Here is a 26,505-nt window from a genome sequence, read left to right on the forward strand (position 1 = left end):
GGGTGAAATGAACCCAGTGTCCCGTTTGTGTCTCCATTCGTGCAGTGCTTTGGGATAGATGGGGCTAGAGATTCCTACGGCCAGACTGTCCTCCAGTGGATGGAGAGACCTAGGGGCCAGGTGGAGTTTCCCAGTGACAGGAATCCTAGGTAGCAGGTGGGGAGCCAGGGACAGTAGCCTGGCAAGCCTAGAGACTAGCAGGGAAAGGGAGGCCTACTGCTGAGGGCAGCTGCTGCTGTCCTGTCCCTGACTCTCCCCTGCCCTGTCCTCTCCTCCCCTCTCCCTTCTACTTCCTCACTCTCCCCCTCCTCCTTCTCATTCCTGTTACCCCCCTCCCACACCCTGCTCACTCCTCCTCTCCCATCCTCTATACCCCTCCCCACCTGCTCCCTCCTCCTCCCCAGCCCCTCTGCTCCCCTCCCCCCTGCCCCATCCCCTCTGCTCCCCTCCCCCCTGCTCCCTCCTCCTGCCCCAGCCCCTCTGCTCCCCTCCCCCCTGCTCCCTCCTCCTGCCCCAGCCCCTCTGCTCCCCTCCCCCACCCTGCTTCCTCCTCCTGCCCCAGCCCCTCTGCTCCCTCCTCCTGCCCCAGCCCCTCTGCTCCCCTCCTCCCTGCTCCCTCCTCCTGCCCCAGCCCCTCTGCTCCCCTCCCCCCCCCTGCTCCCTCCTCCTGCCCCAGCCCCTCTGCTCCCTCCTCCTGGCTCCCGCCCGAAGCGCTCAGGCTCCGATCGATGCGCTCGGGGCTCCCCCTGGCCCCGAGGAGGCCGCTCGATTGGCCGGGCCTCCCCCGCGCGGTGCCTGCCGGGCGTTGGGGAAGATGGCGGCCCCCGTTGCCAACTCAGGCCCCGGCCCCGCTCCCGTTGCCGGCTCCGGCGTGGGGCGGCTGCAGGAGGAGGCGCTGCGGCGGAGGGAGCGGCTCAAGGCCTTGCGGAGCCGGACAGGGGCGCACAAGGTGACCCGGCCGGACCCCGGGGTGGGAGCGCGGGGCCCGGTGGGGGAGGGGGAGGAGATGGGGGGGCTTTGGGGGAGGAGCTGGGGCGAGTTGGGAGCTGTGGGGGAGGGGAGGAGCTGGGGCGAGGGGGGAGCTGTGGGTGTAACGGGATTGGGGAGCACCAAGTGTCACCCAGGGTGGGTGGCGTGGGGAGGACTGGGAGCTGCTGGTGTTGGGGAGAAGGGGGGGTCCTGTGGGGTGTGAGTGTACCGGGGGGGTGGAGTCTAAGGGGTGGCTGGGGGGGCAAGGGCAGCTGGGGCCACCCGGGGTGAGAGGAGCTGAGGGAGACAGGTGCACTCAGTATTTCGGTGGGGCACAAGGACAGTGGGGGGCACTGATGAATTGGTGGGGTGGCCATAGAGGAGCAGGGTAGTGGGGAGGTGTGCGTGGGAGTTGGGAGAAGCCTGTGGGGTGTCTGGGGGAACCTTTCAGGAGCGGCAGGAAGACCGTGTGCTCCAACGGGACCTGCCCGTGGTACTCAGCCAACCAGTAACCTGCTGATTGAGCCCCTGATCTATAACTGGATTTCTGTGGGCAGTCCCCTCCATCCCATTGACTTCATAAAAGCTCTGTAATGCTTGCGGGGCATCCCCTGGGTGGGTCCAATTGCGGAATCAGAGCCCTACTCTGCTACTTATTTAATTCATTGTTATCTTTGCTCCATGGTGCTGTGTATTAGCCTTTGCTGAATAACCATGTACCCTTGCTGATGTACAACCTTTGCTCTTCCACCTCTACTCTTCCGTTCCTGCTCTTGGCTGTTGTCTTGTCATTAGGGTGACCAGACAGCAAGTGTGAAAAATTGGGATGGGGTGGGGGGTAATAGGAGCCTATATAAGAAAAAGACCCCCAAATCAGGGCTGTCCCTATAAAATCGGGACATCTGGTCACCCTACTTGTCATCCACCTTGTTTGCCTTGTGTCTGTTTTAGCTTGTAAGCTCCATGGGATCATGTCTGCTGTCTGTATTGGATGGCACTTGGCTCATTTAGTTTTGAGTGGTGTTAAAATAATAAATAAGCCCCAATATGAAGTGCACAAATGGGGATCGGTGTTCAGAGTTAAGTATAAACTGGGGATTAATTCTATCATAGTCAAATATTTTGTATTTTTATAGCAGTTTCTGATTTATTGGTTGGGGGGAGGAGTTTACAAATCTTAATTAATCCCCCAAACAGTCTATCAGGAGGGTGTTACCTGCATGGTACTGATGGGGAAACTGAGACATGGGGTGTGTGACTTGCTCAGACCATGCACGCGTCAGTCCCATGATTTTGACTTGGGAGTTTCATGGCTTTCACTCCTGCGTTCATTGCCTGTCACCTTGGTTTCCTAACTTTGTGCTTTGTGATGGTAAATTTGCAATGATAAAAGATAGACTACCAGCCCCAGATCAGCTGTGTGGAAACACCTAGTAAGAGGACAGTAAATGAAAGAAGAGGTTGGGTTGGGTGAGCGGGGAAAGAGTCCCTTGAAGAAGGAGGAAAGATGAGCATGAGTCCTGTGGAGAGGTGAGAAGTTACTCAACAATCACTGGGGACAGGGCAATGAATGACTCAGATGGCTTGATCTTCATTACAGTCCCTGAACTCTGTGTGTAAAGTAGACAGAGTTACCACCTCATGGATTTTGTCCTTCAGGGAAAAACCATTTACTTCATGATGCTGAGATATGATATTGTCACATTGTGAGGTGACTGTACAGCGCTATAAGGCCTTGGCTACACTGGCGCTGTACAACGCTGCAACTTGCTGCGCTCAGGGGTGTGAAAACGCCCCCTCCCCCAGTGCAGTGAGTGCAGCGCTGTAAAGCGCCAGTGTAATCAGTGCTGCACGCTCGCTCGCAGCGCTGCAAGCTACTCCCCTCGGAGAGGTGGAGTACATACAGTGCTGCGAGAGCTCTCTCGCAGCGCTGGCGGCGCGACTACACTCGCGAATTCCCAAGTGTAGCCAAGGCCTATGTGTACTTATTGCTGTACAGTAGATGATCTGTACCAAATGGATAACTGGTGTCAGCTACAAAAATCAGCCTAAAATCAGTAGCAGGTACGCTACAGGGCAGTGCAAAACACAACAGAAAATAGTATGTACAGGGGAGTCGCATCTTACGCGGTAGGTTCTGAAGTCAGCACGTAAGGCGAAAATCGCGTATAGTCAAATGCTCATTGAGTGGAATGGCAGGCGGAATCGCCCACACTACAGGTACAGTATTTAAATTATTTTTCTTTTTTTTGTTTTGTTTTGCCGAGTGCGTATAGTTAAAATCGCGTAAGTTAAATGTGCCTATGATGCGACTCCACTGTAGTCAACGTACCTGGAACCTTAGATTGTATGCTCTTTGGAATAGTAACTGCCCCTTTGTATAGTACCTAGCACAATGGGGTTCTGGTCCATGACTGCAACTTCTAGATCTATATTATTGTATTAATAATAATAATAATTAATAATAATTTGGTGTTTTACTACCCTGAAATTATTTCTGGGATAGTTAAAAATGGCCTTGCAATCACTGCTTGCTGCATCACTCTGGTTTGATGTTTAGGTACTAAGGTGGTGGGGTTTGTATAAGTGTCTTGGCAGGTAAATTCAGGATGACCTTACAAAATGACTTAAGTCAATTTTGGTCAGGGCAGGGGCCTTAGGGGAAGGAGTGGAGTGGGGGCAGGGCTTGGGGCAAAGCAGGGAGTTGAGCAGCAAATTGGAAAGTTAGCATCTATAGCTCCAGCCCCGAAATCAGTGCCTCGGTAAGGAGCCGTATATTAACCTCTGAAGAGCTGCATGTGGCTCTGGAGCCACAGGTTGGCCACCCCTGCTCTAGGAGTTGAGTCAGCTACAACTGTAGTGTCCACCTAGCGAGAAAGAGACTAATTCTCAGACTTCCACTCTGTTTCCTCAGGGGTATTGAGTCACTTCAGGCTGGTTAGAGTCTTTGGAAGTTCAGAAGAAATCCATGCAGTTAAGAATTTGGGCTTTTCTAGAAAAACCTGTATTACCCTACACATCTGTAGTGCCTTTGACGTCGAGGCTTTACACCATGTGTGAACTTGGCCCACTTTTTCATTCAGTTGCTGGCTTAGACTTCATGATGTAAATCCTTTTCTCAGGCGAACTACAGAGTGAAAGCTTCCATTGTTGTGCTGCTCAGGAACATGCAAAATAAATGTGTTGACCTCTTTCTGGGTAGGAAACAGTCGCTTCGTGCTGGGTGAGTGTAATGGGTGGCTTACTTTGTTTCTTCATTTGGGTAGTCTTCAAAATTAAGTAACCAAATGCAATGTGTGGCCAGATAATTTTCTGAGTTCCTGTTGGATCCCACTTAATCGTGGTGCTACACCTCAACAAGAGAGCCTTTCCTTGGAAAGTAAAGAAGGGTGCTCTTAAATTGACCTGTGTTGGTGTCCTTAAGAATTCCTGGAAGTTGGGTTGCATCGGTGCTTGACTTAGTTTCTGAAGTATGTTCATAATAGGTGTGAATCAGATGATGACTTATCACGGTCTTCATTATTGGGGCTTGACCAACAACTCAGCGTACATGGTGGATGCTTCTGAAGTAGCTCATAGGAGCATCAAAGTCATTAGCCAGAGCTTGAAACTGTTATTGTTATTTGCCACTTTAAATAGTAAAATTGGAGAACATATTCCAAAACAAACTCCCTCGTAAAGAAAGGAATAGCATTTGTTGAGCTACACAATAGAGGTGGTTGTGGTTGGTGCAGTGCACAGCATAATGACCTTATCTAAACTTGGCCTGTACAACATTTGAAAAGCCCATAGTCGTTGCTATGCAATCTGAAATTTGGTTGGAGCTCTTCTGACTCAATCCGTGCCACTGCTAAAGCTGATCTTATTCCCTGTGTGATACCATCAGCTGTTCCAGATTCCAAGTGTACTATATCGCAAAGATACTGTAGTACAAGGTTTCCATCCTACACAAAACTGATGCATGCAGACTCTTGGCTCAGCTACAGACCCGTCAGTGGATCCAGCAGCAAGTATGGTATTAAAACCTAGCGTTCTGACTGTATTTCTGAGACACTTTTCTCAGACTCTGTTTTTCTTTGTAAAGCATTTCCCTCTGTGGCTGTTAAATATAGCTTGTTCCAAGATTAAGGCCATCTTTGGCTTGCAAGTTGCAGTGTATTTCAAAATCTCAAACTGAAGTCATGTTTAACAGCTCTATAACTGGTGTTAAACAAGGTAGCCAGGTTTAAGGTCTTCTCATGGAGCATTTTATGGAGCAATCGGTAATGGGAGCTTCTTGGGGACAAAGTGACCCGTTTCCTGCTTCCATGCATTTCACATGATCAGCAGGGGTGGTTGTGTATGTTTAGGAAGCCAATTCTAACGGTCTTACACCCGCTTACAATCAGAGTGTCTTGATGACCAAGCTTCTCATGCTTCCTGCAAAGTACACAACATTTTATCTTTCTGATATGAAAATGATAGCCACTGTCCGACGGTGACCTTTCGCACGCACGCTTTATTCTCCCTCTTAAGAGCAAATCAAAGTCTGCCTGGCCAAAGCATCTGCTGGTAAGCTTACCAGGCTCTCTAGATGTTGCTATGCAGCCTATTTCAACTTGGCTGGAAAATTAAACAGCCGCTTGTCTTTGAACTACCTGACTGTAGCTGAAAAGCCTAAATCACATCTTTCGGTTCTCCACTGATCATAGACCCCTAATCAGTGCACTAAAAAACACATTCAAGTTGAGGCCCAGCAGAGGTTCTTTCCAGGATGCTTTCACCTTCTCCCAAAGTATTGTATGTAGTTGGTACCAACGAGGCCCATTCATCACCCCTCTGACTGGCAACTCAGTAGTTATGCTCTGCTCAGCCCCTACTCCCCTTACCACTAAGTGCTTTGGTTCACTACCACTCAGGGCACGTCTTCACTACCCGCCGGATCGGCGGGTAGCAATCGATCTATTGGGGGATCGACTTATCGTGTCTAGTGAAGACGCGATAAAATCGATCCCTGATCGCTCTGCCATTGACTCCGGAAATCCACCGCGGCAAGAGGCGGAAGCCGAGTCGACGGCGGAGCGGCAGCGGTCGACTCGCCGCCGTCCTCACAGCCAGGTAAGTTGACCTAAAATACGCAACTTCAGCTACGCTATTCACGTAGTGTAGACCCCCCCCCCCCCATAGTGTAGACCTAGCCTCAGCCCTTATGGTTACCCTCCCCTCTAACTGGCAGCTCAGTTTGCTGTTGCTCAGATCCTGCACTTATCCTCCCCCGTTCTCATCCAATGGGCAGGTGACCTGACACTTTTATTTACTCAGAGGGTGCTACTTCTTGTCTTGGGCTTCTAGGCAAAGGGGGTTTTCCCCAGCTGGGTTGGAAGATCATTTCAAGCTAAGTGACTAGGACGCATGGAAGGTGCTTTTAACCCTGTATGATTATTTGTGTTGTGATGGTGCCTAAGGGAGCTGCAGTCACAGACCAGGACCTGATTATACTACACAATTTTCCTAAAAGCTGATGTATTTGTGAGTAACTGGAGAAGGTGTAAAACTGTTAAAAGCTCAAATAGCCTTTTATCTAGTTTCGAACAGAAATCCATATGAAGGGACAACATGGGAACGGTGCTTTTTGAAGAATAAACTTCCCCTCTTTTTGTTTCTTTGTAGAAGAGGAAATGCGCAGGACAGTGTTGTAATGTTTAATATGGCCTTGCACATTTTTCTGCAGGCTTAGGATATTTAAATATCTTTGAAAGAGGTTGGTTATATAATTGGCACTTAGCTGATGTTTTTGGTGCCACGTCCAATTAAGAGGAAAGCAGCACTGGTTTTTCTGATGTCAGCCTTGGTAACACTCACATAATGATGTTGATCAGTCTTTTTAACTTTAAGAATTTTAATTTTGAAACAGAGAGTAAGAAGTACTTCCAGCTCTTGTGGGGAAAAACAGGGGTTGTTCTCTTAAGTAACTGAGTGTACGTCATATTATATCTATAAGAGCAAGCCTCTCCTAAATGTGAACATAAGAGAGAATACTTGGGGAGAAGTTTATCACTTAGTCATTCGGCACAGCAGTGGGGTGGAAGAATCTGACACTGCATGCATTTTATACAAAGGTGTAAAACCGCATAATAAGTACTAGAAGCAGCTGCTGCATTTGTACTGTAGCTGCATCATAATTTTCTCAACTTGCTTAAATCTTACGTTAATTTGAATTAATATACTAACGTTTCTCTTATAGTACGGTGTAGTCCAGACCGCTTGTCTGCTTCTTTCATATGACCTATCTTTTTTTCCATTAAACAGCTGAAAATCAAACCATTAAACAGAATGCTGTTTTTCACCGTTTGTTAAGTTTATTATTGCTAAAGAATTAAGTTAGGCTCATTTTAAAGTTTAATACTACATGCCTGGTTGTTTCAGTGGCCATCTCTTAGCTATTGAGTGCAGCATCACTATCTGATTATAAATCTTGGAACACAATTAGAGAATATGGTCTCTTAGATTTATTTAAAGCTTTTAGGCATGTGATTACCTGACTTCTAGTGACTCCTAGCTTGCCTAGGCTCTGGTCCTTCCAACACTTAAACACATGCCTAACTTCATGTACTTCAGCAGTCTCATTGCCAATGGGACTACTTGCATGTAAGTGTTTGCAGGATTGGGACCGTAAAGCATACGCCTCAACATCATTCGTTTACAGTAAATGAAAATAAGATGGAGGGTAGTTGTATCATTCCTCATGGAAAATTGAAAACCCACTTGCACTGCAGGATTCAGTTGACTCTTAGGCCTGGTCTACACTAACCCCCCAATTCGAACTAAGATACGCAACTTCAGCTACGTGAATAACGTAGCTGAAGTCGACGTACCTTAGTTCGAACTTACCGCGGTCCAGACGCGGCAGGCAGGCTCCCCCATCGACTCCGCGTACTCCTCTCGCCGAGCAGGAGTACCGGAGTCGACGGCAAGCATTTCTGGGTTGGATTTATCGCGTCCAGACAAGACACGATAAATCGAACCCAGAAGTTCGATTGCTTGCCGTCGAACCAGCGGATAAGTATAGACCTACCCTAAGATCCCAGTACTGCAGTTCCTAATTGAAGTTGTTGGGGAGCTTTGCCTACATAAGAAACGCAGGATTGGGTCCAAAGTGCTGTTTGGAGCAGGGAAAACTTTTTCAATTAACCCCAAATCAGAAATTGGTCACTGGTTTTAAATGGGCACACTTGCATGGAATCAACATCAAAACATTTAGGGTTGGACTTCCTAAGTGACTTAGGAGCACAAGCTCTGTTGAATGTCAATGGGACTTGTAAATCTAAATCACGTAAGCACTTAAAAATTCCACCCTTAGTACATAGAGAACCTTATTCCCACTTACCACAATTTTCCATTAAGCTAGTTGACATTGCAAACTGTTAGCATTATCTCTTTCTCTGTTGCAAATGTTTAAGAGGTTGTACGTAGTGATGTTGTTGTAACCATTTTGGTCCTGGGATATTAGAGAGACAAGGTGGGTGAGCTAATATCTTTTATTGGACCAAATTCTGTTGATGAGAGCGACAAACACAGAGCTCTTCTTCAATCCTGGGAGATGGTACATGTCAGAGCTAAATACAAGGTGGAAGAGATTGTTTAGCACAAGTAGTTAACACATATTTCAAGGGACCATTCAAGGCGAAGTGGCCTGTTAACACTCCTCCAGTCATAGGGGGAAAGGAGGGTGGGAGGGGGAAAAAGGGCAGTTTGGGAGGTGATTGTTAGTGGGTTACAGATTGTTGTAATAAGATGTAAATCCAGTGTCTCACTCTCTGTTAGTCTATGATTTTTAATGTCTAACCGAGTTATGAATTTAAGCTCCCAGCTCGTGTTTTGAAGGCATTGTGCAAGTTTCTGTGGAGATGGAGGACTCTGTGGTCAGCTCTAGGGTGATCATTTTGTGAAAAGTGTTCACCCACAAGTGACTGGGTGTTTTTATCTTTTATCATTTTTCGATGAGAGTTTATTCAAGGGTGTAGTGATTGTCTGGTTTCATTGACGTAGTTGTTACTGGGGTATTTAGTGCACTGGGTGAGGTCTCACCTTCGGCTGTCCCTCGATGCAAGGATGATGTCTGCCAAGGGGGTTCACTGGTGGGTTTTTAAGTGGTTGAGGAGCCCGATACGCGCCCTGCAGATTTTCTCACAGAAGTCACAGGTGTGACCTTGGAGGAGACAGAGTTGCTGCCTGGATTGTTGTGCCCTTTCTTTCCTCCTTTGTCGCTTCTCTGTCTCATGAGCACGTCTGTTCTCCTCAAAGTGGGCTGTGGCGTGGTGTATGGTGTGACGCCGCCGTGTTCTGTTCCGCGCCGAGTCCTCCCAGTTTGTTGGGCTGATGCCTCCCTTTTTAAGATGTACTTTCAGTATGTCTTTGAAACGCTTCCGCTGCCCTCTGCGATTCCTTCTTCCCTGACTTAACTGAGAGAAGAGTCCTTGCTTTGGGGGGCGAGTGTCAGGCATACGTACAAGTGTCCAGCCCAGTGGAGTTGGTATTTCATGACCTGCGTTTCTACACCGCTGATGTTGGCTGCAGAGAGAACGCTGGTGTTACTGTGTCAGTCTTCGCACCTGGTCCTGAGAATCCTCCTGAGGCAGCGCTGCTGGAACCACTCCAGCGGCTTGAGATGTTGTCTGTAGGTTACCCAGGTCTCACACCCATAGAGAAGGATGGGAATGACAACTGCCTTGTAAACCAAGATCTTGGTGCCAGTTTGCAGATCCCTATCATTGAATACTTGTTTGAGTAGTCTCCCAAAGGATGTGCTGGCACAGTGGATCCTGTATTCAATTTCTGTGTCTCATAGACTCATAGACTCATAGACTTTAAGGTCAGAAGGGACCAATATGGTCATCTAGTCTGACCCCCCGCATGATGCAGGCCACAAAAGCTGACCCCCCCACTTTCCCTTAGCTCTGCTGTTGAAGTCTCCAGATCGTGATCTAAAGACTTCAAGTCGCAGAGAATCTTCCAGCTTGCGACCCCTGCCCTATGCTGCGGAGGAAGGCGAAAAACCTCCAGGGCCACTGCCAATCCACCCTGGAGGAAAATTCCTTCCCGACCCCAAATATGGCGATCAGCGGAACCCCGAGCATACAGGCAAGATTCTCTAGCCAGACCCTCATTTTACCAGCGATGGCCGTTATTGCCTAATTGATTAGAATCACGTAATCCCATCAAACCATTCCCTCCATAAACTTATCTAGCCTAATCTTGAAGCCAGAGAGGTCTTTCGCCCCCACCGTTTCCCTCGGAAGGCTGTTCCAAAATTTCACCCCTCTGACGGTTAGAAACCTTCGTCTAATTTCAAGCCTAAATTTCCCCACGGCCAGTTTATATCCATTCGTTCTCGTGTCCACATTAGCACTGAGCTGAAATAATTCCTCCCCCTCCCTGGTATTTATCCCTTTGATATATTTGAAGAGAGCAATCATATCCCCCCTCAGCCTTCTTTTGGTTAGGCTAAACAAACCAAGCTCCTCGAGTCTCCTTTCATAGGAAAGGTTTTCCATGCTGGCTGGTTGGGAAAGTGGAAAATGATCCACATTTTCCAGGGGTTCTCCGCTGATGGTGATTTGTAGAGTATGAAGAGTAGTTTGTGCAGGTGAGGGGTGATAGAATACCTTGGTATTCCTGATCTTGAGAGAGAGACCCAGGCTGTGATAGGCATCTGCAAAAAGGTTTAGGGTACTTTGCGGGTCGGCCTCTGTGTGTGCGAGAATGACACAGTCATCTTCATACTGAAGTCAGTGATGCCAAGCTCTGCTCGACACCAGTGCGAATGATGAATGGTTCGGTCTCTGAGCCGTTGCACAGAATGGTGGCAGTCATCTCATCGTGGAGTAGGGTGATGATGGAAATGAATTTCTGTGGACAGCCAAACCTACACAGCACCTTCCATAGGGCATGACGGTTGATAGAGTCAAAGGCCTTGGTTAGGTCTATGAATGCCATGACAGTTCCTGGTGTTGCTCTCTGCACTTCTCCTGAATCTGTCGTACCATGAAGATCATGTCAGTTGTGCCACGGGATGGCCTGAAACCACACTGTGATTCAGGGAGGAGTTCCTCGGCCGGGGGGAGGCGGTTTAGTAGAACCCGGGCAAGAATCTTCCCTGTGATGGAGCGGAGAGCAATACCTCTGTAGTTCCAGCACAAAGATTTGTCCCCTTTCTTAAATATTGTAACAATGTTGGCATTCCTAAAGTCAGGTGAAATTTCGTCGCAGATCCAGATTTTGTCGGGGAGTTGGCAAAGTTTTTGCTGGAGCATTGTTCCACCGGCTTTAAAAACCTCAGCTGGGATGCTATCTGGGCCTGGTGTCTTGTGATTTTTTTTTCTTTTGGTCTGAGTGATGGCATGCCAGACTTCCTCAGAAGATGGGCATCAGCAAGGTGTTCCATTGCTGAGCGTTGTGGAATAGATTTGATGGTGTCTTCAGAGACCGTGGATTCGGGGTTGAGTAGGCTCTCAAAGTGCTCCTTCCAGCGTTGTTTAATGGCCGCATTGTTCTTGAGGAAGTTGGAGCCATCCTGGGAATGTAAGGGGCTTGGGCCTTTGGAGCGTGGCCCATATGTAGCTTTTCTTGCCTGAAGGAAGCTTCTCATGCCATCCTGGTATACAAAACCCTGGATCTCAGAGGCCTTCTCTTGCCACCACTTATTTTTGATGTCATGTAGCCGACTTTGGCTTTGAGCAAGCGGTAAGCCTCATGTTTTCGTTGGTTAGAGGAATCATTTTGCCAGTTACAGAATGCAGTTCTTTTCTTTTGAATTAATGCTAGGATTTCCTCATTGTTTTCGTCAAACCAATCTTGGTGCTGATAAGTGGAATATCCTATAGTTTCAGCACATGCACTGTGAATGGTATTTTTAAGTTGGTGCCTGTGCTCTTGAATGTCAATGATGTTATCAGGCAAGTTAGAGAGTTTCTCAGACAGGTGTTGATGGAACGTCTTGCAGCTGGCTTGGTCTTGAAGTGCTTTGACGTTATACTGCTTTTGCTTAGTCTTTGGGTGTTTGCAGTGTGGTGGAGTGAGCTGCAGGTACATGAGTGATCATACTAATCAATGGTCTGTCCAACAGTGATCTGTACCGCTCGTGTTATATGGAGTCAAATCTCAGGCGCTGACTATAACATAGTCAAGGAGATGCCAGTGTTTGGACCGAGGATGTTTCCAGGCGGTCTTAAATTTGTTACTCTGCCTAACGATGGTATTTGTGATGAGCAGGTCATGCTTCACACATTTGCTGAGGAGGAGAATACCATTGGGGCTTACATTTCTCACCCCTTCTTTGCCTATTGTGCTGCTCCAGAGTTGGGAGTCCTGTCCAATTCTGGCCTGGAAATCTCCCAGGAGGATGAATTTGTCTGCTTTAGGTGTGGCTGTGAAGACTGCATCGAGAGCGCTATAAAACTGCTCCTTGTTGTCTTCCTCATCATCAAGTGTTGGGGCGTATGCACTGATGACTGTGGCATACTGGTTGTTGCTGAGCTTGAGCTGAAGAGTCATGAGACATTCATTGATCCCCATGGGAAGCTCCAAAAGCTGATTGGCGATCTTATTTTTGATGGCAAAGCCAATCCCGTGAATGCGTCTTTCTTCAGGTGGCTTTCCTTTCCAAAAGAAGGTGGGTGAGGTACACCCCATGTTGTGAGAGGCATGTGTAGGGCCTATGGATATTGAAAGGTGTGTTATGGCAGGTGTTGATCATCGTAGCAGTGGAGGTATGTCCACAGGTTTTGCATCTGGTTGTTCTGGCAGAGTCTGGTGCTGTTTTGAGTTGGTATATCCTGATCTGTGGGGATCTTGCTTCTGATGATGAGCTTGGAGACGTTGGGGGTTGTTTGAAGACCAGAAGAGGGGGTTCAGGAAAGATTTCTTTTAGGATGTGGTTCCCATTAAGTATGGATTGCAGTTGTTTAATGATACCCCGTATAGATTCCAGTGTGGGGCGGTAGGTGACAACTAGGGGTGTGTGTTCAGAGGTGGTTTTATTTCTGTATTGAAGCAGGTTCTCTCAGGGTGTTTGGGTGGCCCATTCCGTGATGCAAACTACTTCTCTGGTGGAGTGTCCTTGTTCGGTAAAGGCAGTTTTAAGTGTGTTAAGATGTATATATCCTGGATTTTCTACTCAGAGCATAGTCTGTTGTATCAGAGTGCCTGGCTGCAGATAACAAATTTCTTGATGTATTTTAGGTGGTTATTGGATCTGTCCAGGTAGGTGTGGTGGTCTGTGGGTTTCTTGTGTCATATGATGTGGATTCTTCAAAGGGCTACTTTATGGGCATGTACTGTGGTACATCTGTAAGTAGATGAAAACACTGTGTAAACTGGAGCATGCATTCATTAGAATTGTTGATGCCTCAATATATTCTAAACAGAGATTTTGGAATTTGGGTGACCAGATACCAACTGTGAAAAATCAGGACACGGGGTGGGGGTAATAGGAGCCCATATAAAAATAAGCCCCAAATATTGGGACTGTTCCTATAAAATAGGGACATCTGGTCACCTTATTTGGAATCCATCTACCACATACTATTTTGAAAACCGAGCACGTAAAATGGGGAAAACCTAGTTTTTCTTAGTTGCTGTTGGATACCACAGATGTGCCAATGTGTGGTCCAAATAGTTAGTTTCGCTGTAGGGGAGACATTTTGATTTTAATTACAATACATAACGAAGTATTATTTAGTTCTTTCCTCACTGCTAGTACTATAGTGAAGCTGTGGGTCTGTGAATTATCCATATAAAAGAATCAACTGAGCCGTTCTGCCTTTCTTGTGACCTGAGCCCTTTTCACACAACCAGTTACTTAGTAATATTTTTAGCAATATATTTTCGAACAGTGCAGTTGTCTTAAACACTGCTTTGTAACCTGGGGGTTGCTTCTTAATCTCTAATGTGGAAATAATTGTGTGTAACCTTTAGGTTTTGAAATGGGGGAGGAAATGTTCATTGACCGCTGCTGGTGTGATAAAGTCTGTGGCTTGCTCTTGCTAGGGGAGGAAGCTGCTACCGTATTGTTAATTCAGACTACTTGAGAGAGGGAGGATGTTTATTTAACAACAAAATTTGAGCATTAAAATCAAGCATTGAAAATTGTGAGTCCTCACTGTGTGGTGAATTACTGAGTATTTGCATCTGCTTACTATTAGGGTTGGTTCCTTCTAAAAGATTTGGATGACAGGAGGGTTGGAATAGAGAGAAAAAGCTTTATTAGTGCAGAGATCAAACTCTCCATACGAATATACAGATACACCTCTACCCCTATATAACGCTGTCCTCGGGAGCCAAAAAATCTTACTGCATTATAGGTGAAACCGCGTTATATCGAACTCGTTTTGATCCACCGGAGTGCGCAGCCCCGCCTCCCCGGAGTGCTGCTTTACCGTGTTATATCGGGTCGCGTTATATCGGAGTAGAGGTGTACAAGGCACGTGTAGTGCAGCACAAATGCAAAGCACAAAAATAGTAGATCTGTTTTAAAGGGATGCTGTTAACTTGTAAGCTGATCGGTTTAAAACAAAGCTAAAACCAGTCTTAGGTTCTACACTTGTCCTGTGTCCCCTGCCAGTCTTTGTGGTTTTTAATTTTTGTTTTCTATTTTCTAAAATGAGTTACTCTCTGCCTTTGCTGTATGAAAGACCCACACAAACGGGAAACTGACTATACAGGGGAAACAGTGAAAATCACTAGACACAGTGCTCCTAAATGCACAAAGTAAATAAATGGGGGATATTTTCCTGTGGTCTGCCAATTTATAATAGTTACTTTAACAAAAGTAGGTAAAATTTCAGACAGAAGTGGTTGTTTTTGATCTTTATGTACTTGTTTCTTTGTCTTTGAATCATATCTAGCTTGTATGTTGTGTTTTTTATATAGGAAGACATAGTCAAAGTAGACCGAGGAACAGTGGGGCTTCCATCACTTCCTTTGAGAGACAGATGTGGTGTAGAGCAGTGGCTCTCAACCTTTCCAGACTACAAAACCCCTTTCAGGAGTCTGATTTGTCTTGCTTACCCTGAAGTTTCACCTCACTTAAAAACTACTTGCTAACACAATCAGACAAAAAAAATACAAACGTGTCACAGCACACTGTTACTGAAAAATTGCTTATTTTCTCATTTTTACAACATAATTATAAAATAAATCAATTGGAATATAAATATTGTACTGACATCTCAGTGCATAGTATATAGAGCAATATATAAACAAGTCGTATGAAATTTTAGCTTGTACTGACTTCTCTAGTGCTTTTTTATGTAGCGTGTTGTAAACTAGGCAAATTTCTAGATGAGTTGCTGTACCCCCTGGAAGACCTCTGCATAACCCCAGGGGTATGCATACCCCGGTGGAGAACCACTGATATAGGGCATAGGAAAACCAAAGAGGCTGGTTTACATCCTCATTTCTTACTGATGGGCAAACTGAAGCTGAGAGGTTGTCATCTGCCTGTGGTCACATGACAAGTGAATGGCGAACTCAGAAGTCCCTGACTTCCTAGTTCTACATTTAGGCCTGGTCTACACTAACCCCCCCACTTCGGACTAAGGTACGCAAATTCAGCTACGTTAATAACGTAGCTGAATTCGAAGTACCTTAGTCCGAAGTTACCGCGGTCCAGACGCGGCAGGAAGGCTCCCCCGTCGATGCTGCGTACTCCGCTCGCCGAGCTGGAGTACCAGCGTCGACGGCGAGCACTTCCGGGATCGATCCGGGGCACTTCCGGGATCGATCCGGGATCGATTTATCGCGTCTTAACCAGACGCGATAAATCGAACTCAGAAAACCGATTGCTTACATCCGGACCCAGATGTAAGTGAAGATGTACCCCAAGACTACAAGTCCACACCTCTCCAAGGTGGCTGTCTCCTTCCTTCTGTGTGGCAGCACGTGACCGCATTTCATTCCTATTTCTTGCTATCTAGCTGTTTTCACGCTCTTTGCTTTTTAATATTTAAAGCAGCTTTGTTGTTGGTTGAGGTGAGTATTTAACAGAACTAGGTTGCTACAAATAGATGCTAATGGCAAACGAAACGTGACTGTCACTTTTTCCTGTGTTGTTGCTTTTTGCAGTTTCCATAAGATGCTGCTTTCCGTTTTTGAATAAAAGCAGCAAAGCAGTCTAACACACTGGCATTTAGAAGCAAATCTTTGAAACCTGCTGCAAACTCACTTGGACATCTTCCCTTTCCCCAGTATAAAAACATTGTAATATAATAAAACCCGGTGAGGTCCCATATTTATCTTGTAAATGAGGATTAATTTTCACATGAGAAACTGGCAATAAGTTTATGGGTTCTGATTTTCACGATGCTCATTATCTTGACTTATTTTTGCATTGCCATGGTAATGGGCAGAGAGTTTTTACATAGTTTTTCCTTTTTTCCATCTGTACCCATAAAAAAGATTAACTGCTCCTTTTCAACACAAACTGTGCTGCGCTAAAACCTTGGCTCCTTTAATCTGCCGCTCGGTGGTCCCAGCTGTGCAGTCTGACTCTTCTTTCTGCTGGAGCTTTTGAGTAGGCTCCATGGAAATAGATGACTGACACGAGGCATCTTTTCATCTGTAGCTGGTCGTATGCTCACAGTGAATAGATACAGAGGTAGTGCAAGCTCCAGAGGGTAGTGCAAAGGCAGACAAGTTATTATACTAATACTAAACATGGGAAGGGGATGGGGGTGGGGGGGAAAGAGGGTGTGACAGCTCTCGTATGGTACACATCCTCGGCACCTTTTTTCCACTGGAATTTAAACCACCATCTATTGTTTTTTGGAGGAAGTGAGCAACGAATCTGGGGGCAGTATCAACGTGGTCTTGAGCTCTTGCTCTTAAGCGCCTGAAGTTGACTCACTTGAATTGAATAGCTTGCTGTCTGTTGGAGAATAATGTGGCTAAAACGCGATCCGAGCCCCTCCCGCGCATGCACTTGTTTGACTCTTTTTCTAACACCTTCTTTGAAACTTGAAAATGTGTTTGCCTTCGGATTTGGTTGGGTTCCATTTGACAGCCCACTATCTCTTTTTAAAGGTGCTTGAAATTTGTTTTCTTTAAAATCTTAGTTCCCTAAATACAGCCAACGCACATCATCCTGCTATTCGAAATGTCTCACACACAGCATGAATGTTTCAAAGGTGATGTATTTACAGCCACAGAAAAATAATCTGAAACACAGATATTCAATGGCTGGAAGGGGTGTGTGTGTGTGTGTGTGTGTGTGAACTTTCAAAAGCCTCCTTCGGCTGTGAAAGTGGTACAGAAAATTGGGAACCAAAACTGATTATCATAAGCGGTGAATACCATCTGAATGGATTTAGGAAACTTACAGTGGGTGTTTCATAGAAGAATTACCCTCCTTGGATAGAGCGATGTGAGGGATATCATGGGCGGGCCAAGCAATATAACAAAGAGGTATTTGTGGGGGGGAGGGGGAAGGAATAGCTCAGTGGTTTGAGCATTGGCCTGCTAAACCCAGTGTTGTGAGTTCAATCCTTGAGGGGGCCATTTAGGGATGTGGGGCAAAAATCTGTCTGGGGATTGGTCCTGCTTTGAGCAGGGGGTGGGACTAGATGACCTCCTGAGGTCCCTTCCAACCCTGATATTCTATGATTCTATGACCACAGAGAGACACCATGAGCCTGACATGAGATGCCTGACGTGACAGGCTGGGTCTGAGACATACTGCTTTGCAAAGAGGTCATAGCAGAAGGGGCAAGCTGGAATAGAAGGTTACATTCTCTAGAAGTATAAAATTTTGTTTATTCACTGTAACACAAATGATACCTGTCTAGATCAGCTTTAGCAGCAGTTAAAATGAGATGTGTGTACTGGTTCTTTTGTTTTATCTACCATTGCTTTCGTTCCTTTTTTGCATCATGGGCACTAATAGTTTTATTCTTGCAACTCCTCTGTGAGGCATTACCCCGTTGTATAGATGGGGAATTGAGGCACAGAGAAAAGTCACAGAAGAAGTCTATGGCAGAGCTGGTAATAAAACTTGGACCTGCTGAGTCCCAATCAATGCCTTAGCCACCAGACCTTCCTTCCTTCTAATAAGATTTTCTCTTATTAAATAAATCTTGTCTTACTAAATTCTGAGTGGTTTGGGGCTGTCTGGGAATTTCATGCTTGCTGTCTGAGATGAAACAACTGTCAAAGCCTCTAAGAAAAGATAGGGAAATAAGGCTGTTTGGGATTCTGTGTCAAAGGGCACAGACTAAGGATTCCTCTCCAGTAATGTGTCACTTCCGTGGTCATCTTCCACATGCACAGAGGATGTACTCAGTAACCACAGACCTGAGGTGAGTTTAAGGAAGTAAGGTGACAGGGGTATGGACAAGTAGGAGAAAGGGGAAAAGGGGGGCTTAATATCAGGGAAAAAATCTTCTGTACAATGCACTATTTTAAGTATTTACAAGAGGCTCATTGCTTTGGTATCTAATCACATCTCCATTGGCTGTGGAATACTCTTCCAAGAGAATGGTGGAAGCCCCATTATTCGTCCAGTCTAGTTTTAAACATACCGTGACAGTAGCAAATAGTGCAAAAGGGAAGAATTCTGCACTGGCAGGGCAAAGGACTAGATAACTTATTAGATCCCATCCATCTCCAGCATCTGATTCAGTTTCTGAGTTAGTGTGAGTGAGAGTATATAAAATGTGCATATATAAGCATAATATTGTAAGTCTTAAGAAACATGATCTAGTGAACTATGCATGTGAGCTGGGAATTTGTGGGTTCAAATTCCAGCTCTGGCTTGCTGCATGGCCTTAAGCAAACTGCCCAGCTCCAGTTTCCCCACCTGTAAAATGGAGATGAGAATGCTTTTTTCATAGTTATTGGGGGTATAGTTGTCTGGAAAATGCTGTGTAAATGCTACATATTACTGACACAACAGGATAGTGCATCATAGATAGACACTTCTTGTGCAGGGATATTCCAAATACAGCTTTTTCTTATTTGTGCACCAACATTGCTCCCGTCCAATCCTCTGGGAGCAGCATTAAACTGCAGTTACAGAGCCAGATGAATACTAGAGTGGGACTTTTTCCAAATTGTGTACAGTAAATAAACCCCATGCTCTGAACCTGTTCAGGGTAGAAGGAGCAGGTTTGCTGGGCGGGGAAGTCTCCCAGCTCCAGTCCAAAAGCAGCTGTCACCGGTATCACAGACAGAGGGTGTGTTATCAAGGTGGGGCGAGAGTAGCAGGAACGTGTATGCTCTTTAACCGCTACTCACACCATGGCGATGGGCGTGGTGTTACATCCTGAGTAGAGCAGAACCAGATTCCCAGCACTGACTGCTAGTAACGGAAGAATGCAAAGAGCACACGTGGTAGGAACATGAGGCTAGCTAGCATCATGGGGCTGTCTTGTTTTTGGCCAGAAAATATCAACCAGCAAAGGGAACTAGGAGCTGTCCATGTGCTGTGACAGGTTCCTAGCTGAGTTCTCTTTCTCTAGCCACTTTATGTACTACATCATACTTCCACTGCAGCTCTAAACAGACAGCAAGTCTGCAGTAGTTGAAAACTCTAACTAAACCAACCTAAGCTCTAACCTGGGGATCTCTCCACATTGAAGAGAGATGCATAGCATGGTGACTGGCAGCATGCCTTCTTCAAATGTGTTTCCCCCCCCCCTTAGTTTTATTTTAGAAGAAAGAGTGTAGCAGCAGCTTGTGTTCTTGAAAGCGGAGAACAAAGTGGCTGAGAAAATAGTTGCTGTGGTAACAACACAGCATAGTAAAGTTACATTACAAGGAGACAAAAATGTACACTTCAGAGCTAGCCAAGGCTCTTTCTATTTAGGGCTTATTATCAAGAAAATAATATGCTATCACTGCACAGCTCAAGTGTTTAGATGTGGAAACCTGCAGACAAAATTATTTCACCGGCAACGTACAAGACAATTCGCAAATTGTTAGTCATCTAATCCATGAAGAAATGTTACTTAGCTGTTCTATCTCGCTAGTCAATTTAGATAATGACATTTGCAGGCTGAGTGTTTGTAGTAGTTAATCCTTTCAAGACTGGACATGTCTGCCAAAGCATTTATTTGACAGTTAAGCAAATGACCATATTCCAAGAGTCCAAACACAACCCAACCTGGCAAAAGAGCTAACGTAAAAAGGTCTATTCTAAGTAAATCATATTTTGCATATCTGTAGCACCTTTGACCTAAGGCTTTCAAAGTGTTTTGTAAATACTAAATTTCACGACTTCCCTGTGATGTAAGTAAGAAGCAGTCCCATTTATAGACTGGTAAACTGAGGCACAGGCAAGTTCTTGGTCTCTCTAAGGTCACGCTACATAGGTAGAACCTAGGACCCCTTACTCCAAGGGACTTGGAGTAACCGCTAGAGCAGTGGCTCTCAACCTTTCCTGACTACTGTAACCCTTTCAGGAGTCTGATATGTCTTGCATACTCCCAAATTTCACATCACTTAAAAATGACTTGCTTACAAAATCAGACCTAAAGATACAAAAGTGTCCCAGCACACTATTATTGAAAATTTATTTACTTTCTCATTTTTAGCGTATAATTATCAAATAAATCAATTGGAATAAAAATATTGTACTTACATTTCCGTGTATAGTATGTAGAGAAATATAAACAAGTCATTGTATGAAATTTTAGTTTGTACTGACTTTGCTAGTGCTTTTTATGTAGCGTGTAGTAAAATTAGGCAAATATCTAGATGAGTACCCCCTGGAAGCCCTCTGTGTACCCCCAGTGGTACGACCCCTGGTTGAGAACCACTGCACTAGACCACACTTCGGTAGTGGTGGCTGCACAGCCACGCAGGGCAAGTTCTAGGAAATGGAGCCAGACGAATAGAAGTGCACTACTTGCTGGGAGGTTTCAGAGCGGCAGCCGTGTTAGTCTGTATCAGCGAAAACAATGAGGAATCCTTGTGGCACCTTAGAGACTAACAAATTTGGGCATAAGCTTTCGTGGGCTATAACCCACTCTAACCCACTTCATCAGATGCATGGAGTGGAAAATACAGTAGGCAGGTATAAATACACAGCACCTGAAAAGATGGGAGTTGCCTTACTGAGTGGGGGAGGGGGAGGGTCAGTGCTAACGAGGCCAATTCATTTAGGGTGGATGTGGCCCATTTCCAACAGTTGACAAGAAGGTGTGAGTATCAACAGAGGGAAAATAATTTTTTTGTGGCGACCCAGCCACTCCCAGACTTTATTCAGACCTAATTTGATGGTATCAACTTTGGAAATTAATTCCAGTTCTGCAGTTTCTCATTGAAGTCTGTTTTTGACGTGTTTTTGTTGAAGAATGGCCACTTTTAATTCTGTTATTGAGTGTCCAGGGAGATTGAAGCGCTCTCCTACTGGTTTTTGAATGTTACAATTCTTGATGTCTGATTTGTGTCCATTTATTCTTTTGCGTAGAGACTGTCTGGTTTGTCCAATGTACGTGGCAGAGGGGCATTGCTGGCACCTGATGGCATATATGACATTGGTAGATGTGCAGGTGAACAAGCCCCTGATGGTGTGGCTGATGTGGTTAGGTCCTATGATGGTGTCCCTTGAATAGATATGCAGACAGAGTTGGCAATGCAGTTTGTTGCAGGGATTGGTTTCTATGCCAGCAATGCCCCTCTGCCATGTACAACAGAGGAAATATTCTCCTCCTGAATCAGGCAATTCTGTGTCTAGCTACCAACTAACAAGAATTCACAAAAGTAATTGAATCTTTCACCAGATGTTCTAGCGCCTCCAAAAGACAGCAGTAAGTGGATGGCATAATTGTTGTCTTATGCAAAACTCAAATATTCCAGAATTTAAAATAACTAGTGATAGTCTTACTCTGGATGGAAGCTGGATTCTTGGTTAATATGTCAGATACTGTAAAATAGTGGTCTTTTTTAAAAGCTTCTTTTAAATCTGCGTAACAGTGGCAATGGATGCCTTATGGAGAAATATTAGTCAAATCTACTGCCACTTCCTTTTGAGAATACACAAATACTGTTTACCAGTTCTTTCCCCTAAAATTCACATTTAGATTCCTTTCCCATCTGTTTTAACATTTGTAAAAATACAGCTATAAATCCTTTCCACATTCCTTCCTGTTGTAATTTCTCTGGCTAGGAGTTTTGGCTAAAGATTTTTTTTTTTCTGTATTAGCCCTATCTTATTGCCTAGTTATTTCTTTTCAAATGGAACATACACGACTTCATCTTCATTCAGAACAAAGCTACGCTCACACCTTCCCTCCTCAAGACTTACATGTGGAAATTGTCCCCTATTCGGAGGAAATATGCTTAGTAAGGTCAGAACTGTAGAGGCTTCACCCAAACCTTGGTTTCTGCAGTCAGAGCCCTTCACAGTGTGATCTCATTCAGCTTCATAAGATAAGGTAGCATTGATCTGTACTTGATTAGGAGACCTAGAAAAAACCCAAATGCTGTAAGCAATGGCTTTGGGGATTCACAGAGGACACACTTCCCCTAGAAGTACTGTAGCCGTGCCCTAGCATATCAGGGAATGCTATGTTCGTGGGGGCTGGTCTTTCTGATGAGATGAAAAGCCTAATGTTCTTACTGAGCTCTTGTGGTCTTTGCAGATCCCATGACAAGATGAGGAGTGCTAATTTCAGTATGTGGGCCAAATTCTGTGTTGTATAATTATACTCTGCCTCCTTAATTTTGCCCTACATTTGTTCAGTGCATTATTCATTTTTGTCCTTAAAGTTGTGTGTTGTTGCTGTGTGCTGTTGCCACCAGGTCACTACCGAAATGTAGCTGGCAAAGTAATGCTATCATGTGGTGTTTGAATATTTGATCATCTGTTCAGGATGTTAAGATCTTTAGAGAATCACATCCAAATTTAGGAGAGTTCTCATTTTTGGCAGTTTGTTTTTACAAATGATAAGCAGCTTTGTAACGCTGAACTTTGAACTACTCTTCAACCCAAATTGTGCAATTTTGTATTTATATATAGCTCCTTTCATTTAATACTAATGCATTGTGCTTATGTAGCGGCTTTCACCAGTAAATCTCAAAGCACTTTGCAAAGGTGAGTAAGTATCATCCTTATAGATGTGTAAACTGAAGCACAGAAAACAACTTGTCCGAAGTCACAGAGCAAGGAATAGGACTCCTTTGCCCTCCCTGTTACACTATGCTGACCTCAAGTTTTATTCATTGCTGGGGTTGACAGAAGATTTTCCATCTATACTATTTTTTGACAGAAAGTTGGGCTTTTGACTAAATAGAATGTTTCATAAAAAGCATCTGCTTTCCGTGGAAGTCTTTTGATTTTTTTTTTCCACTGAAAAATGGAACCCTGCAAAGTGAAGTTTTCAACCAAAATTCTAAATATTTTTGATTTAGATGGGGCTCATGGGAGGTGTTATTCAGTTCCCTCATTTCCGCATTCTCCGCTGTTAGCTAGGCTTCCGCTGCCACGGCGCACTGTCCTATAAAGGAGAATGGGATCATGAGGCACTGCGGCAGTATTTCTGAATTTAACTATTTTGGTTTTTCATTTTTGCTGAAAAGTAGAAATTTTCTGTTGGGACCGGGGAACCCCATTTTCCAAACAGCTGTATTTCCTACCCTATTGCTGACTTGCACAGTGGCTTTGGGCAAGTCACTTAATGTTCAAAAGATGGACTGAGAGGCTGTATAATTAAAACATTGTTCTTCAGTAACATCCAATTACTAAAACGATTTAATCTTTCTAAACATATTGGATAAATGTCACGCCTTCCATCCAAGCACTTGATTTGCTTTTCAGGCATGGTGCTCATTTAGTCTCCTAACATTTCTGTCAGATAGATATGTACTCTCCCTATTTCACATACGGGGCCCTGAGCAATCCTATTACTACTGGCATAGGAGTGCTAGGTGAACAGATATCCATGTGCAAAGATGAGTGATGATTGCAGACCTCTGAGCCCAAGATGAGTTTATCCCATTGATTTGTATGATGGGATGATGATTTATATGACAATATTTTGCTATTTCCTATCCCATTCACTAAGGCTATGTCTATACTACAGACCATACAGTGGCACAGCTGTACCGCTATAGCTGGGTCGCTGTAAGGTCTCCCATGTAGACGCTCTTTGCCTGTAGGAGAGAGCTCTCCTGTCAGCATAGCCTGTCCACACCAGCACTTTTGTTGGTGAAACTTACGTCAGTCAGGGGTGTGTTTTTTTTTTCACACCCTGACCTACAAAAGTGCTAGTGTAGACAAAGCCTAAGCATTCAATTGGTAAAGTGATTTGAGATCCATTTAGCTAGATAACTGCTAGATGATTCTCACTGTAGGCTTTCCAATTTAAGTTTAGTTCCTGTATTGCTTCAGAGCTCATCGTCTTTTATAGATAATGACAAGATGAGAAGATCTTAACTCTCTTTGTGAACAAACAGGTTTCTCCAGAAATGTTCTGCCTGGAAGAACAAAATTGAATGCATACAAGCTTTTGTAAGGCAAAGAAAAACCGATGGCTGTGTAGCTGGGGAAGTAGGCTCATGTTCTTGCATGGCTGACTGGCACTGCCTTTCAACAGGCTTTTTTGTTTAATTTATGAAGGGAAAAAGAAACTCCAGAAAATAGGTTAATCATCAGCTCCAAAAATGCAGAATTAGATCTGTCTTGCACCCAAGTGGCAATGCTTAATTAGTGTGTGCAAAGCTGTGAAATCCTTCCTGTATCGTTTGAGACCAACCTGTTTTGTAAATATAAGGGTGGGGATGGGGAAAGTTCATCTGCCGAGAGAAGTTTCTGCTTGGTTCTAGCTAAAATTTTTATCTCTTAACAGGTCCTTGCATGTAAAAACAAACCTTCCTGGTTTTGTTTCCCATGGAGAAGTGAAACCGGCCATGTGTGGTGTTTATTTTTGTTTTTGTCCTAAGACAGCAAAGGTACCAGTCTAGCTGAAATGTTTCTAAAAACTGAACAAGCCATCTAGTCTTTTCCCCCAACCCTAGGAAAGAGAACAGTTCTCATTATCCAAGATCATTTAAAAATGGTCCCGGCTTTAGTAAAATCTGCTCTGGGGTTTTTGGCAACTAACAGTTTCTTGTTGTTTGTTTGCTCAGTGTGAAACACAAGGGAGAGTTTCTGTTCTGGGTGATAGAAAGGAAGTGTGCAGTCTGGATGGTAGAAAGTGATCTGGGACCACAGCAAGCAAATTGTTTCCAAGTTCTTTAAAATACAGCCCTGAGGATTATTTCTTGGTTTTATAAATTGTGTTGAACGATGCAGAGATTGTTGTAGAGCATGATGTACTGTACATTGGTTACCATATATTGGAAGGAATGCATCTTGCAAGCTATTAGTTTGTCAAACTCAGAAGATAAGTCTTCACTGTCTATATAACAAGTTACTTTCGTTTTGTCCTCCCACGGTGTCTATGCGCCACTGCCCTATTGGATGGAAGGTCAGGCCCGCTCAAATGTGGGAACACATTGCTATGTAGTGGCTGCACCCTATAGAGAATATACACTATGCTAGAATGAATGTATTTCAGGAACCGATACTGATTTACATTTTAAGAGAGCTGATGCACGTTCTTAATTGCATAAATCATTGTGAGATGATTGTTTGTATGTGCCAGGTTCTACTATTCATCCAGGTTAATTCATGGGATGTGGGATAGTTTTCTGCTATCTGCAGATGTCAAGAGCATTATGGGTGCTTGTTTCATTTAAGGCATTAGCCATGATAGAGGGGATTTCCTCAGGGAAAGTATCCAGACTCAGATGCAAGACCAACACCAGTTTACCTCTTAAATATTACACATTTGTTTTTTGATGCTCTTGCAAATTGGCAGCTGTGTCCATGTTCATGTGAGAGCATTTTCCTAACAGCAAAGACAAAGCTCCCTGCTGGCTCCTGCTGTGAAGGGTGCATCACATTTCTCAGCAGCATTCTGTGTCGACCTAAACAAAGCTGTTTCATTATGGGATCATGATCCCCTCTGAAGATGTTGAAAAACCCCATGGGAACACTTCTTGCAGTAATAAGAAAAGAGAATACTAAAAACACCTGCCAAAGAGATTCTGTTAATGGAAGTCCTCTCTCAACACATTTGAAGGAAGTGCCAACTTCTAATGCCACAGAATAATACAGTAGCATTGAGCAATACAAGTGACATCTATACAAATCACTTGCTGGGAAAGGGAATTGTGTTAGAGTAGCATCCCACACACTCAGGAACTCTAGTGGTTACGTAAGGACTGAACCTGGAGGCTTGGCATTTGGAAAAACATTTTGAAAAAGAATTTTAAGTAGTTAAAATAAAACAATAACAACCTGTCAAGGGATCATTAAGGACTTTACTTAAGGGGACAACGCAAGTTTGGAATTAAAATGGTGGATTGGTTCTCGGCTAACCCATTGTACCAAAGTCTTGGACTATTACAGAGAGACTATGGCCTCTGCTTAGTTAAGGTTGAACCATTGTAATGTGCTATTTTTACACCTTCCATCCTCTTATAACTTTGGTTTGGCCTAGATAATGCCACACTTTC

The 26,505-nt window shown here is 44.6% G+C and overlaps 1 protein-coding gene across 2 annotated transcripts in view; it reads left to right on the top strand.

Moving 5' to 3' along the window:
- Window positions 1–772: 772 nt before the first annotated feature.
- Window positions 773–26,505, top strand: part of CCDC12 (coiled-coil domain containing 12) — a 77,054-nt gene continuing 51,321 nt past the window's right edge. For both annotated transcript variants that reach the window (XM_024198552.2, XM_024198553.2), the window contains exon 1: window positions 773–949. In XM_024198552.2, coding sequence (XP_024054320.2) covers window positions 815–949 — 135 coding nt within the window. In that variant the 5' untranslated portion in view covers window positions 773–814. The remainder of the gene's footprint in view (window positions 950–26,505) is intronic.

This window comes from Terrapene carolina, unplaced genomic scaffold (genome assembly GCF_002925995.2).
Source record: "Terrapene carolina triunguis isolate 2854851 unplaced genomic scaffold, T_m_triunguis-2.0 Scaffold111, whole genome shotgun sequence".
Lineage (NCBI taxonomy): Eukaryota > Metazoa > Chordata > Testudines > Emydidae > Terrapene > Terrapene triunguis.